The 12,953-nt window shown below is 57.5% G+C and overlaps 2 protein-coding genes across 2 annotated transcripts in view; both read right to left on the reverse strand.

Moving 5' to 3' along the window:
* Window positions 1–278: 278 nt before the first annotated feature.
* Window positions 279–4,714, reverse strand: GAL3ST4 (galactose-3-O-sulfotransferase 4). Its single transcript, XM_022587884.3, has 3 exons — window positions 4,478–4,714; window positions 3,992–4,295; window positions 279–1,727 (listed from the first exon to the last, which is right to left on the reverse strand). The coding sequence occupies exons 1-3, from the start codon at window positions 4,600–4,602 to the stop codon at window positions 705–707; spliced, it is 1,452 nt and encodes a 483-aa protein (XP_022443592.1). The 5' UTR covers window positions 4,603–4,714; the 3' UTR covers window positions 279–704.
* A 1,877-nt stretch (window positions 4,715–6,591) lies between these two features.
* The window catches only part of GPC2 (glypican 2), a 97,593-nt gene continuing 91,231 nt past the window's right edge, over window positions 6,592–12,953 (reverse strand). The window contains exons 7-16 of the mRNA XM_089895718.1: window positions 12,721–12,919; window positions 11,906–12,064; window positions 11,261–11,583; window positions 10,356–10,436; window positions 9,460–9,622; window positions 9,079–9,209; window positions 8,716–8,868; window positions 8,487–8,626; window positions 8,215–8,390; window positions 6,592–7,460 (exon numbers count right to left, since the gene is read on the reverse strand). Of these exons, the coding sequence (XP_089751844.1) occupies window positions 7,213–7,460; window positions 8,215–8,390; window positions 8,487–8,626; window positions 8,716–8,868; window positions 9,079–9,209; window positions 9,460–9,622; window positions 10,356–10,436; window positions 11,261–11,583; window positions 11,906–12,064; window positions 12,721–12,886 (1,740 nt within the window). The 5' untranslated portion in view covers window positions 12,887–12,919 and the 3' untranslated portion in view covers window positions 6,592–7,212. The remainder of the gene's footprint in view (window positions 7,461–8,214; window positions 8,391–8,486; window positions 8,627–8,715; window positions 8,869–9,078; window positions 9,210–9,459; window positions 9,623–10,355; window positions 10,437–11,260; window positions 11,584–11,905; window positions 12,065–12,720; window positions 12,920–12,953) is intronic.

A 12,953-nucleotide genomic window follows, 5' to 3' on the forward strand; every position in this document is an offset into this window, starting at 1 on the left:
GACCCCGTGGGGCCGGAACCGGGGTGCTGGGCCGAATGACTGGAGAGACACCGGAAGCGGAAGGGAAGGGGCGTGGCCTCGGAGGCGCCGGAATTTGTGGGCGACCGGATTTTGGACAAGAGGAGCGGCGTGTTCCTGTGGTTAGCCCGCTGCGTGAAGGGTTTAGGTGAGACTGCAGACAGACCCCTTCTTAGAGAAGAACTATGAAGAGAACCCCCTCCAACCCCGTTTCTCCCAGGAAGATGCTCCATCCCCTTCCCTTCCGCCCTATATAGAGCAGGTCAAAGTTTCAAATTATTTATTCATTCAACAAACATTTCATAGTGAAATGAGTATAGCCCAGTAACAAATATTTCATAGAGAGATGGACGCGTTATTCCTGTCCCTTGTGTCCCAAACAATCTCTGCCGTACTCCATGGTTTGCTCCTCCAGGGGGGCTTTGAGAGTGCTGTTTGGACCTGGTGGGGGGCGCGAGGTGCTGGGAAGGGAAAGGGGCAAGATGGGGGGAGGATGCTTCTAGGACTAGGATTCCTCGGCGCAGGTTGGAGGACGTGGGGTCCACATCCGTGCTAAGTTCCACTGGTCCTTTGGGGAGCAGACATGGTCTCTGGGGGAAGCAGAAAGGGCATGGGGCTGCCTCACATTCATCACTGTGCCCCTGTGGCTCAGCTGCTTTTCAGCCTAAGACTTAGTGGTCTGATGCCTAGGGGGAGGGTAGCCTTGAAGTCTTGAGGGGCACAGAGACTGTTGGGGGGAACTGCTTGGCATCTAGTTTGTCCTTGTACTGTAGCTCAGGGGTAGCCAGGCGCTCACACTCCTCCTGGTCTTGGAGGCTCAGGCCACTCTGAAGCACGTAACCCAAAACCTTACCTGATCCAAACTGGAAAGGGCGGAACCGCCGGTCAGTGATGTACTTGGGGTCTAAAGCCTCACCCCCCACCAGACAGTGTTTAGCCAGGGCCTCTCGGCGAGCCCGGAGCTCCGCCACAGCACTGTCCAGCCGGCTCTGGCCGTATTGCTTTATCCGGGCCCACAGGCTGCGGTTGAAGTGAACATAGAGAGCCCAGTCCAGGTTGTTCCAGGCTCGGGCCCTTGCAGACAGCTGCCTGTCCTCAGCAGTCAGTCCACCATCGCCGACAGCACTTCCGCCCTGCCCACCTCCAGCCTGAGCGTTGTGCATGAAGCCCACCACATCATCTAGACCCCAGCACAGGGCATCTGCCAGCAGGACCAATGACTCGTCAAAGTACTCGGCCACCAAGACCAGGTCAAAGACAGAGTCCAGCCAGGCCAGATTCCACTGGATGAAGGATGAAGACCTCAAATCTAAAAAGGCAGCGCTGGACGTCTGGCTGTGACCATCAGCAGCAGTGGGAACGGGATGGAAGAGAGCATTGGGATCCAAGGTGTGGGCTCGCAGGCCAACACCAGAAGGCAGCTGTGGCGGGTTGGGATCTCTGGGGGGATGAGGATTCCCTCTCTTGGTCCTCATCTCTGGGGGAAAGGGGAGGCCAAAGTCAAACCATAGCAAGTTGCGTGCATAGTGGTCCCCACGGGCCCCAGGCTGGTAGAAGGCTCGGGGATTGTCCAGGAAGGCAGCCAAGGACGGTGATTTGCGGAAAGCCGATGATGTGGATTTATAGTAGGAGAAGGCAGAGCGGGCCAGAGCCGCTGGGTCTCGGACAATGGAAAAGAAGAAGCTGTCAGAAGGCATAACCTGAAGTACCTGCAGAGAAGAGGAAGCAGACATAGGGAGAGAGAACTAAGCCAGGAAGAAACTAAGAGCAAACCCAGTGCCCACTGATCCCCCAGCCTCCTCCAACCTCCTTCTGACAGCTCTGCTGGGAACCCCCAGCTTCCTCCACCAGCTACATAGATCTTGGGTAAGGCACTTAACATCTCTGAGACTCAATTTGCTTATCTGCAAAACGGGGATCCATCATACCTTCCTTCCCAAGTGATTATGGAGGTTACATGAGATAAGGATAGGAAGGAACCTGGAACATGGGAAGCTCCTGGAGAACATTAACTTCCTTGGGCCTTTCTGTCTGCCTTGGTCAGTAACACTTCTAGGAATCAAGCTTTGTGTTCACTTCTCCAACAGAAACCTAAGTGCCTACTCTGGGACTCTGTCACAACTCCAAGAAAGGAGCTGGCCTCAGGCCTTCTCAGGAGGATCACTGGCAGCAAATAGGGAGGAGACAGAGCAGTCGCAATGCTGTCTCAGGTATAGGTGTCAGGGGCAGGCCAAGCCCAGGATGGCCGAAGGACAGGGCACTCCTGGGGCTCCTTGGCATCTTGCAGAGCAAGAGACACCCCTGGAATGGGCACTGGGGAGCCGTGGCCACTCGGTAGGGTGCTGCTCTGAGGCCTAGGATGTGTGATCCCACTTCTGGGCAAGAAGGAAGGTGGCAATTGGGCTGAGCCACACCCTAGCGTGGTCCTTCAGGCAGATCCATGCCAGAACCCAGCTCTGGGGCTCCTTGAAGGGTTTCTGCCTCTGAACGTGACCTCTGTCATTGAACCTGACTCCCTGACAAGTCTCCCAGTCTGCTCTGCCGATGTGGGCATGCCTGCAGGGCGAGCCTGTGAGCTGTATGTCTCTTTGAAGGCATAGGGAAACAGTGCAGAGAACGGTCTGTGGCATCAGATGGACCTGGAATAAAATCCCAATTCAGCCATTTACCAACCCTGTAACTTCGGGCAGGTTATCGAACTTCTCAGAGCCTTCTCAGAGCCTCCATCAGTAAATCTGGGTTAACACTTACCTTGAAGGATGTGGAAGTGTGGGGAACATGGGAGGTAGTGAGGGGTGGTGACAATCATCCTAAACTCCAGAGGAACCTGCCTCAGTGACCGCTGTCCTCGCCTCACTCCCAGCAGTCCCCCCTTGCTTCCCATTAGATCACATTCATGCTGCTCAGCTGCTTTCTCCTGCTCCAGCTCCAACAGGACTGCCTTTGCAGCCACCACTGAAGTTCTACCACCTACACACGCACACACACCACTGCCACCATGTCTTTAAGATGTTTTGCTGAACACCTGATATTTTCCTTACTACAAAGTCATGTCCACCCTTTCCTATAAAACCCACCTCTCCAGAAAGCCCCACCTCTTTTGATGAATATTCTCCCCACAGTTCCAAATACAAACACACATACACACGCACACAGCCCACAGAAGGCACTTTGACTTTGGAGCAGTTGGGCCTGGGTTCAAATGCTAGCTCTGTGGCTTTCCGTTAACAGAGGCCTGTCACTTAGCCTCTCTGAGAGTCAACCTCCTCATCTGTGTAGTGGAGACACTTATAATGCCTTCCTGGCAGGATGATGGTAAGATGACTATCCAGCACCCAAGAAGTATTCAGTGAAAGTTCGCTCTTTCCTTGTATGTGTTCATTTGCCCATTGATTTTCTTCCTCCAAGAGGTTCGTGTGTGTGTGTGTGTGTGTGTGTGTGTGTGTGTGTGTACGGATGACCTGTGAGTGCGTGCACTCATCTCCCCCTTTAGAACTGAGGCTCCGGGGGTTGGGGGTGGGGCTGGGACTGGGGCTTGGCATGTAGCTGATCCTCAAAATCTGGCAGACGTGGTGAGGGGAGTGAGATGCAGCTGGGTCAGAAGGCAGTGACTGCACAGGGCCCTGGTAGTGCCAGTGGAAGGGGCCAGGAAGGGCCAGGTACCTGGAGGGAGGGTTGGCGGGGTGGGGTCAGAGTTGGCGGGACACTGATGCCAGCAGGATAAATTGGTCAAGGAGAGAGACTGCAGTAAACTCTAGATGGAGAGGGCAGAACTTAGGCTGCCAGAAAATTCTGAGGGAGGGACAGCTGAGGAGGGGGCAGCAGGACTCACCTTTGTGGCCCCCATGCCCAACTCTTGGGTGAGGGGATGCCTGGGGAGCCTCCAGGCCTGGGGTCTCCTCCCCTGGTGGTCTTGGCTACAGGCATGAGCCCATCTCTCGCCAGTCCTGTCCACCCCCTCGACACTCCTCACCTCTTTCAGGTTGAACCTCATGTGATGACAGAGGATGTGGAAGGGGGACTGGGTGCCTCCACCCTGAGGGCGGTAGCCTTTGACCCGAGAGGCCTGGAAAAGCTTTGGGTAGCCGAACTGATAGCGGGCGGGGAGGGCGAAGCGCAGCCCGTGTCGGTCCCCGTAGCGGTGAAGTAGACTGAGCACAGAGCTGCTTCCGGATTTATGCGTCTTCAGGAACACGAGTCGCTGCCGTGGCAGGCAGGATGGAACAGCTGGTCCCGGGGTTGAGGCCCAGGAGTGTCGGAGCTGCAGCCCAGGTAGCCTGGGGAGAGACGGGAGGGGAAGTGTCGTGTCCCTCACCAGCAGGTGGATGAGTGTCTTGAGGAGAAAGGACGAGGGCGTGGAGCGTCCTCTGAGTCCCCAAGAGTCACAGCCCCAGGTGAGACGGGGAGGAGCAAGTGGGGGGGGGCATCTGTGGGGCGTTGGGACAAGATGGGAACTCACCTCCTCTGGAAGGGACCCCCCCAGAGCTGGAGGGCAAATCCGATGGTCATGAAGACTCCCAGAGCCACCCCCAGGCTCCGAGGCCCCCAGAGGCGCATGGTCCTGGTAGGAGACAGAGGGCCCATGTGGCACAGGGAAGGGGGACGCTAGAGCGGGGCAGGGCAAGGGCAAGGCACAGAGGCAGAGACAGCTTGAGACAGCCGTGCAGCCGCGGAAGGCGCCAGTTCGAGTTTGGGGGTTCATTCCCCAGGTCTGCTCGCAGCCCCGGTTGAGTCTGCCCCCTGAGTTAGCAGATTTTTGCCTCTGTCAGCGTCTAGAAGGGAAATGAGGGGGAAGGAGGAGAGTCTAAGGAGGCGGTAGAGCCTTCTCTCCTGCTGCTGCTGCAGCTGAGACCTCATTCCGGGCAGGGGGGCAGCGGAGGGGGGAGCCCTCTCTACACCCAGATCTTCTAGGTGCCCCACGACTGCTTCTCTGCTGTCAACCTGCAGCTCCTTCCAACCCTCACTGACAGCTCCTCACTGAGCCCCAGGGATTTGGAAGTCAAGGGGAGAAAGATCAGACCGGTCCGCTCATACCAGTGAAACAGACATCACCAGGCCCCTGACCACCTCCTCTACCCCTCTGTCTGTGACAAGTCGGGCTGAAGAGCCCCATTCTGAGGCTGAGAGGAGAAGCCATAAGGAGCGAATGAGGGCCAGACAGGGCACCAGCTTAGGAACCCAGGGAGGTGAAACCACAGGAGCAACTTTGTAAAGAATAAGAGCCGACCAGCTCATCTAAGCTCAGGTATGCTTTCCCTCTCGGCGCCAGGCAGAGCCCAGTGTGTGAGAGGGCCTGGGGGGTATAGGGTTGTTTAGGAAGCCCAGATCCCACACACCCCCATTCCCACTTTCCAACCCCAGCAGTGCACCCAGAGGGGATTGAGAGGGTGGGGCTGGAGAGAGACTGCGACACAAAGAGACAAAACCCGAACGCCGAGCTTCAGAATTCCTTCCCAGGCCCCAGCTTCCCAATCTACTGAGAGTCCAGACCTGCCCCTTCAATTCCAACCCGCAGCCCCTCCACCAAGCCCCGACGGACCCCTTCCAGGACGAGCCCGGAGCGACCCCAGGCAGAGAACCCACACTGGCCACCTAGAGACCCGCCCCCTCTGGCATCGTCCCCCAATTTCCTCCCCCAACCCAGCCTCCAGGATCCAGCCCCTCACTGGACTCCTTCCTGTGTCCAGATTTCTTCTATTCCTTCCATCCATCCCTGTCTCCTCCCATTACCCCCAATTCCAGCCCGCAGTTCCCTCCAGCTTTGGTGACTGCTCAGTCTGTTGCCAGCCCTGGGTCGGCTCCCTCTGGGGTTCTCTCTATGAAACCCCCCCCAAGTCTCCTCCCATAAACTGTAGAGTCCCTCCACTGGCCGAGGCCTCGGCTTCACATGCCCACTCACCAGGCCACCTGAGGAGCAGCAGGGAAATCGGGGTCTGGCCCTCCCGCCTGCTCCAGCCACCGCCCGGTTTCTCGCTCGGCTCAACTTTCCCCCTAAACTTTCTCAGCGCCCAGGCTCCTCCCCCTCCCTCCCTTTGTCCCGCCAGTCTCTGCAGCTGATTCGGCTTTGATCGCGTCTCTGGGTCTCTCCCTCCCTGCACCTTTTCCTCTCCTTCAGGGCACCCAGCCTGCCATTGGAAGACACCAGTCCTACCCTCCTTTGGCACTTAGGAATCAATTATACTTTTTCTTTCAGCTTTCTGCAGAACAAAAGACTCATTCAGGCGACCAAAGGAAAGAAGGAAAGAAGAAAGGAGAATGACAGACAAGAGTTGAAAGCAGACATTGTCAAGGACATGACAAGGTAGCCAGAGGCTGACACAGAGAACTGGGGCCCCGACTCTGACGGCAGGGTCAGTGGTGTGGTAATATTAACGGTGGCTTGGGTCCAAAAGAGTTTTGCAGTCCCCTCCCCGCAACTCTCCCCATTTTGCAGATGAAGGTGCTCAGACCCAGAGGGTGGACAGCTTGCCCAAACTCAATCCCAGGGGACAGGTTCCAAGATAAGCAGGCAGAAATGAACTGCTGGTCACAGAGGCTCTGGGCTAAAGGTACAGAAAGTCACACATAGGGTCCAATAAATTAGCCATTTATTTATAGAATAAACATCGAGTCGAACACTGAAACATGAAATGGGGAAGCTTGTGAAGGATGTGGCGGATGGCAGAGGCCATGAGATATGCTTTTTTTTTCTTCTTTCTTTTTTCTAGTTTAAGAAAGTGATACTGAAAAAACTCAATAGAACCCAGACCCATAGATCCTGACATCCTAGTCCCCTGCCCTGCACCCCGCAAACACCAGCTTTGTCTGTTTCTGAGACCGGGTGCCCCCACCCATCCCCACCTTCAACTTCCTTCAAACCCCTCCCCCCGCAACTCTAAAACTCCTCCCTTTTTCTCTGTTGGGGCTCACCACCAGCCCAACCATAGAGGCTGGGTTAGAGAGACCACACCTCCTTCCTAAATAAATACCCCCAGCCCCTCCTCCCCAGATACCAAATGAAAAAATAAATATAGTGAACACCCACCCCCAACCCAACCCACCAATGGAAATCTGGATTTGGGGCCCCAGCCATTCACCCAAAAAGTCCCTTCTCTACCCTCTCTGCAGCCCCCTCCGACTCCTCCCCAGACCCAGCAGACGGGGGAGGAGGGGATGGGCCACGAACCCTTCTGATGCCAGGGCACCCCTCCCCAGTTATCGAGGTCCGAGCAGGGCCAGGGCTGAGAGGAAGAGAATGAGGAGGGGTTGGGTGTGAAAACTGACAGACGTCCCGCCAGTCCTGCTCCTGTCTTGGCTGTGGCGGATAATGACACCTCCTCCTTTGCCCCCAGCACCATCCCTTCGAGGAGGGCGAGGAGGCCGGGCCGGGGGGACCACAGCTGCTGCCCCAGCCATCCAGTCATCTGCATAGTGCTGTCCCTCTCCAGAGCCGCTAGCGTCCTCTGCAGGGAGGAGGAGGATCGGAAACAGACAGGGATGGGAAAGAGAGGTAGCGGGAGACAGAGAGAGAGAAGGAGCCACAGGCAGCAAGGGAGAGAACTCGAGATAAAAACAGTGATAGGTGGAGGGGTGGAGGAGCAGGCAGGGTGAGAAGAGGGAGAAAGCGAATGACAGGAAGGTGAGCAGAGAGATCAGACACATGAGAATGAGAGAAGGCAACGAGAGACAGGAAGAGACAACGAGGCAGACAAAAAGGAGAGACAGATGGAGAGAGAGGATAAACAGGAAAAGAGAGAAAACAGACGTACACAGAAGCAGCGAGCGGACGGGAAGGGGGGGGAGAGACAAAGAGAGACAGAGACAGTGGGAGAGAGGAAAAAAGTGGACGTCAGTGCCTTGTTTCCCTGGCAAATTCTACTTTGGGGAGCCAGCCCCATGGCGCCCGCACCCCACTTCCCCACCTCCCGAGATTGCCCACTCTTAGGAGCTTCCCACCGTTCTGTAAGAGTGTTTTGGTGTCTCCCCCAGGGAACCATGAACTCAAGGATAGAGACCCTGTCTTTGGTGCTCTACCCCCTACCTTTGAGTAAAGCGCTCAATACGTGCGTGTAAAATGTGTGAGTCAATGAATGGATGGTAACGGAGAGACGCCAGGGGAGGGACTACAGAAAGCAGGGGGCGGGGCTGCGGGTTGGCCCGGGTCCAATCGCGGAAAGCCGGGCGGAGCGAGGCCCTCGCGGCGGCCCGGGGCCTCACCCCAGTCCTCCAGCTCCAGGTCGCGTCCCAGGGCGGCCGCCTTCATCCTGGTCGTGGCCGCCCGGAGCTGCAGCCGCCGCCTCCGCGTCTGGAGGTCGGGGCTCGAGGCTTCCGCATCCAGCTCTGGGTTGTCGATCTGCCCGGCCTGGGGACCCCCGACCACGGGCGACAAGTACCTGCGAGCAGAGCAGCCCCGGAGGCTCCCGCCCCGCCCCCGGAGTCCGCCTCGCCCTCCCGCCCGCCCGCCGCCGCCGCCGCCGCCCGGCTCTCACCGGCCCCGCCCAGCTCCGGTCCAGCAGGGCGCCGCCTCCTGGGAGAGGTCCGCAGCCACGCGGGGGTCCCCGCACACTGTCAGGGGCAGCCCGGCCCAGAAGCCCCTCACCCGGCCCAGCCGCTCGCGGAGCTCCCACACCTGGACGCAAAGAGAGCCCGGGAGGAGATGGTGCGCGCGCCCCCCGCCCACCGCCGCGCCTGCGCCCCCGCCTGCCGCCCGCCACTCACCAGCCGGGGCAGGCTGGCGCCCGCAGCCGTCGTGGGCCGCTCCTCCTCCGCCGCCGCCGCCGCCGACCAGAGCCGGCCCACCTCCTCCCGGGGGGCTGGGGCACGGCGGGCGCGGGCCGGCGCCGGTTGGGGGCTCCCGCATTCCTGGAACACCTGCGGCACCGGGAAGAGACCCCACAGACAGTCGTCCCGCGGTAAAAACTACACTCCAATACTCCAATCGCCCCCGACACCCCAGTTTATCCAGAGGCCCTACAGTGTCTCACTGACACCCCGCACTGTACCCCCAGCCCGGGGCCTCCCCCTCCACCCTTCTCTCTCCGGTCCTCCCGCCAACTCCCACTCTTCTCGTGGCCCCTGTACCTGGGCTGACAGCCCCACGCTGTTTTCCTGCAGATGCATCAAACCCTCCGCGATCTTCACCCCGATGGACTGTGCTGCTAGCTCAAAGGAAAAGGGGCCCTGGATCTTCTCGGCCAGGAACAGGAGACCATCTTGAAAGAGGGAAAGAAAGAGAAAGGGTGAAATGAGGGGACATCCAGGGAGATACTCACTGAAGTAGGATGTTCCCGCAAATCCTGACCCCGGCCTTGGAGGGAAGCAGCAGGTCTTAGATGGGGGAAACTGACATGAGAAGAGCCGCTCCTCATCCTCTCCCCTCAGTACCGCTTAACACTCCCTCCCTGGTCCACCCTGCCCACCCCCACACAGACAGCCCTCCCAGGCTTTCCTGAATCCCCTCACCCAGATAGGCCCCCCAGTCAGGATCCAGTCCCTGGCTGCTGATACAGCCGTGGGCCACGTTGAGGCAGAAGCCCCGGCAGGGTGGCAGCGAGGGGACCCCCCGACAAAGGGGGCAGCCTGTCAGACGCATCACAGCCCGCTTGCAGCCTTCGGACAGCGGCATCTGGGAGCAGAGAGCAGGCCTGTGTCATCCACGGTTGGCTGCCCTCAGCCAAGCCTGGTGCTGGGCACAGAGAGAAGTCAAATACCCCACCCCCCCTTTCCCAGGCTCTCAGTGTAGAGCTGGATGTGAACATCTAGGACTGATGACCCCGTGTGGCAGCAGGAGTGACCCCAGGACTGCCACAGATCAGAGGAGAGAGGCTCCGCGGGGCCAGGTTGCAGATGCTGCTTCTTGGGAGAGATGGGGCAGTGAGGGATCTGAGAAAAGGTTCCAGGACAAGAGTGAGCCCATCATGGTTGGGGACAGAGGAGGATGAGGATGCAGGAAGTGAGGCTGGGAGGTCAGGGAGAGAATGAGCAGTAGAGAGAGGGCCTTGAAGGCCAGGCCAGGAACCTGGCCTCCAGTAGCAGGGAAGAGGGAGCCACTGAGTGGTCCTGGAGAAAACCAGGAGGGCCAGTACTCCAATCTCAGAGATACTATGGAGATGAGCAGGCCCGTAGAGGCTGGCAGGGGGTAAGAGTCATCAGAGGGTCAGAGGTGGGAGGAGATCATGGGTCATGACACAAGGGAGACTCCAGCCTTCCTGATTTACCCTGGGATGCCAGGGCTTCGAGGCTGATATGGGAAGGCCCCAGGCCTCTCCTGCCAGCTGGCACCGGACTCTTCTTCATGGGACCTCTCCTGCTTCTTGTCTCCCTCCCTGGGCCCTGCCCATACTCAGGCTCCCTCTAACCTTAAGCGTTTCGCTGACCGCATCTCTTCCGGTCTCCAGGCCCTGGATAAAGGCCCGGGCAGCCACCAGGGCCCGGGTTATCTGGGGGAGGGGAAAGAAGGTGAGAAAAACCACAGGACTGTTGAGGGTCAGTCAACACTGGGACCAAGAGACTGCACCAAGGGGATGAGCAGGGGGGTGAGGTTTGTAGGGTTATCTTGGGGTGGTTAAGAGTGTCAGGTGGTCCCGGGAGGCAGGTTCAAGAGGATCAAAGGAATCACAGTCTAGAAGGACCCAGGGGAACTGGGCTTGGGAAGAGGTGGAGGGATTACATTTTACAGGGCTTGGAGATAGAGGGGCTTGTATCAGAACAAACACTGAACCCGAAGCCAGGAGACCTGGGTGTGAAACATAGCTCTACCACATATTGGTTGTGAGACCTTAACCTCTGGGAAGTTCAGTTTCCTCATCTGTAAAATAGGAATGCTAATATCTACCTCCTAGAGTTATGATGATAATTAAATGAGAGACTATAAATGAAAATCCTTCTTAAATATTAAGTGTCTAATTCACAGTTAGTTGAACCAGAGGAAGCCAAGGTATTGGGATTAGGGAGGAGTTGGCAGAAAGGTGGGGTGGGGGGAGGCAAGAGCAGGTGAGTGGGTCAGCAACTTGTGTAAACTAGGACACAGAAAGGGGGGCCATCCAATTAAAGGAGACCAAGGAGCACTGGGTCAGGCAGAGGTGACTGAGGCTCAAGATACGGGTCACCAGGTCAGACATGGCTGCCATGCAGGATAGAGGGATCACCAGGTCAGGGGTGACTGGGGCATGGAAAGGGGGCCATTGGGCTGGAGGTGAGTAGTACATACTTCAGAGGTCACTAGGTCAAAGGTGGCTGAAACTCAGGCCTTGGGGCCTCTCACCTGCAGGCGGAGGCGGCGGGGTGAGTCCCCAAAAGGCTTCAGAGAGTCATCAGCAGAAGAGGCCAGGCGCGTGAGGCAGAACAGGTAGTCAGGGGAGAAGATGTACTGTGGGTGCAGCAGGGGGAACATTTTCTCCAGGAGCTGAGCCCAGAAATCCACCAAGGCATCATCTAACCCCTCACCGGACCTCTCATAGTAGTCCCGTAGCCGAGAGAACAGGCCACTGAACAAGGGGGTGTGCTGGGCATACAGGCGGCCGAAGGAGCGGTGGAAGAGCAGGGACAGGGAGTGCTCGGCTGATGAGAGCATCTCCCGAAAAACCTCTGTGGCAAGTGCAGAGAAAGGGGTGTGAGGTGGGGTAAGGCCAGAGAAGGATGGAAAAGTGAAAGGGCAGAGGCAGGAAGAGATGGGCATGGGGAGAGAAAAGAAAAGTGAGTCAGAAATTAAGCAACTCTTAGAGGTCTGGGCAAATTGGGGCTGGGGGTGGAGGGCAGGACCTTGAGAGAGCCTAGGGTGGGGATGCGGGGGCTAAGCCAGGGCCGGAGTGCCTTAGGGATAGAGTCAGGAGCAGGGACGGGATGCTTGCTCGGGTCATGAGCACAGAGAGGAGGTGCGAGGCCAGGTTTGGGGACGCCAGGTCCTCACCATCAAATCTTCTGTGCCGGGCAGCCAGTGTGTGAACCAAGAAGGAACCGCTCTCTTCCACCAGGCCTCGGAAGGTGGCCTCAGTCTCCCAGGTCAGCTTCTGCTCTATCTCACTGGAACAGCAAGTGTACTCCTGGGGACAGATCCGGAGGTGCTCACCTGGACAGAGGAGACACGAAGGAATGGTGGGAAGTTGTGTCGTGAAACTCCTTCCTTCTCCTGCTGATCTCTGGGGGCCATCCTTTCTCTTCGAACTGTCTGGTTTCTATTGTCTGCCACCTCATTCCCACCTGGCTCTACCCCCTTCTTATTGTCCCCTCACCCATCCCAAGTCCACTGGCACTAGCCATAGGATCAAATAAAGATGGGCCGATTTAGTGATCAGAGGGTCCTAGGTAGCCTGCCTAACATCGCACACCCCAGGCCTCTAAGGACTTACAGGATGGCTTCAATGGGAAGAATGGGATTTGGAGGGGTGGGATTACCTGGTAAGAAAGAAAGTATTGTCATAGAAGGGGCTCATGGAAATAGCGAGGGGAACAAATTGGGCTGTGAATAAAGAAACACAGAGGCGGGTGCTAATTACTAGAAAGGGATTCCTGGGGTTGGGGTGGAGTAGAGAGCTATTATCTGAACAGGAGTGTTATTGTGATCCTGGTAAAGAAGTTCCGGAGGAGAAGAGACATTATTACTATGAGACGAAAAGATTATTATAACGGCCACTCTGAAAGGGAAGAGAATTATTGTGAGATGGGGGGACCGGCCCCCGCCCCCTCCCTCGCCCCCAATTCTCTAGTCTTCCTTTTTCTCCTCACCTGAGATCAGGGCGGGAGGGAGTAGGCTTAAGCTATATCCCCGGGCCCCCAGGATCTGCCGGGTCTCAGTGCAACTCCGGGTGACCTTTGCCTCGGTACCGGGTCCAGGACCAGGACCGGGACACAGAGGCAACAGCAGAAGCAGAAGAGATCGCAGCGCGTACATAGCTGCTGCCACCTTGGGACGGCAAAGTGGGTCCTAAGAAGGAAAGAAGAGCCGCCCGAACTCAGGA

This window comes from Delphinapterus leucas, chromosome 15 (genome assembly GCF_059928025.1).
Source record: "Delphinapterus leucas isolate spDelLeu-1000000601 "Yukka" chromosome 15, BTC_Dleu_Yukka2, whole genome shotgun sequence".
Taxonomy (NCBI): Eukaryota; Metazoa; Chordata; class Mammalia; order Artiodactyla; family Monodontidae; genus Delphinapterus; species Delphinapterus leucas.

What these genes read in the sequence shown, in the direction of transcription:
- GAL3ST4 (XM_022587884.3), bottom strand. Translation starts at nt 4,602, where the DNA reads ATGGGCCCTCTGTCTCCTACCAGGACCATGCGCCTCTGGGGGCCTCGG. An exon ending in GGGGGTCCCTTCCAGAGGAG is followed by an intron (nt 4,296 to 4,477) that starts GTGAGTTCCCAT and finishes GTCTCTCCCCAG; the next exon opens with GCTACCTGGGCTGCAGCTCC. An exon ending in TGAGGTTCAACCTGAAAGAG is followed by an intron (nt 1,728 to 3,991) that starts GTGAGGAGTGTC and finishes TCTTCTCTGCAG; the next exon opens with GTACTTCAGGTTATGCCTTC.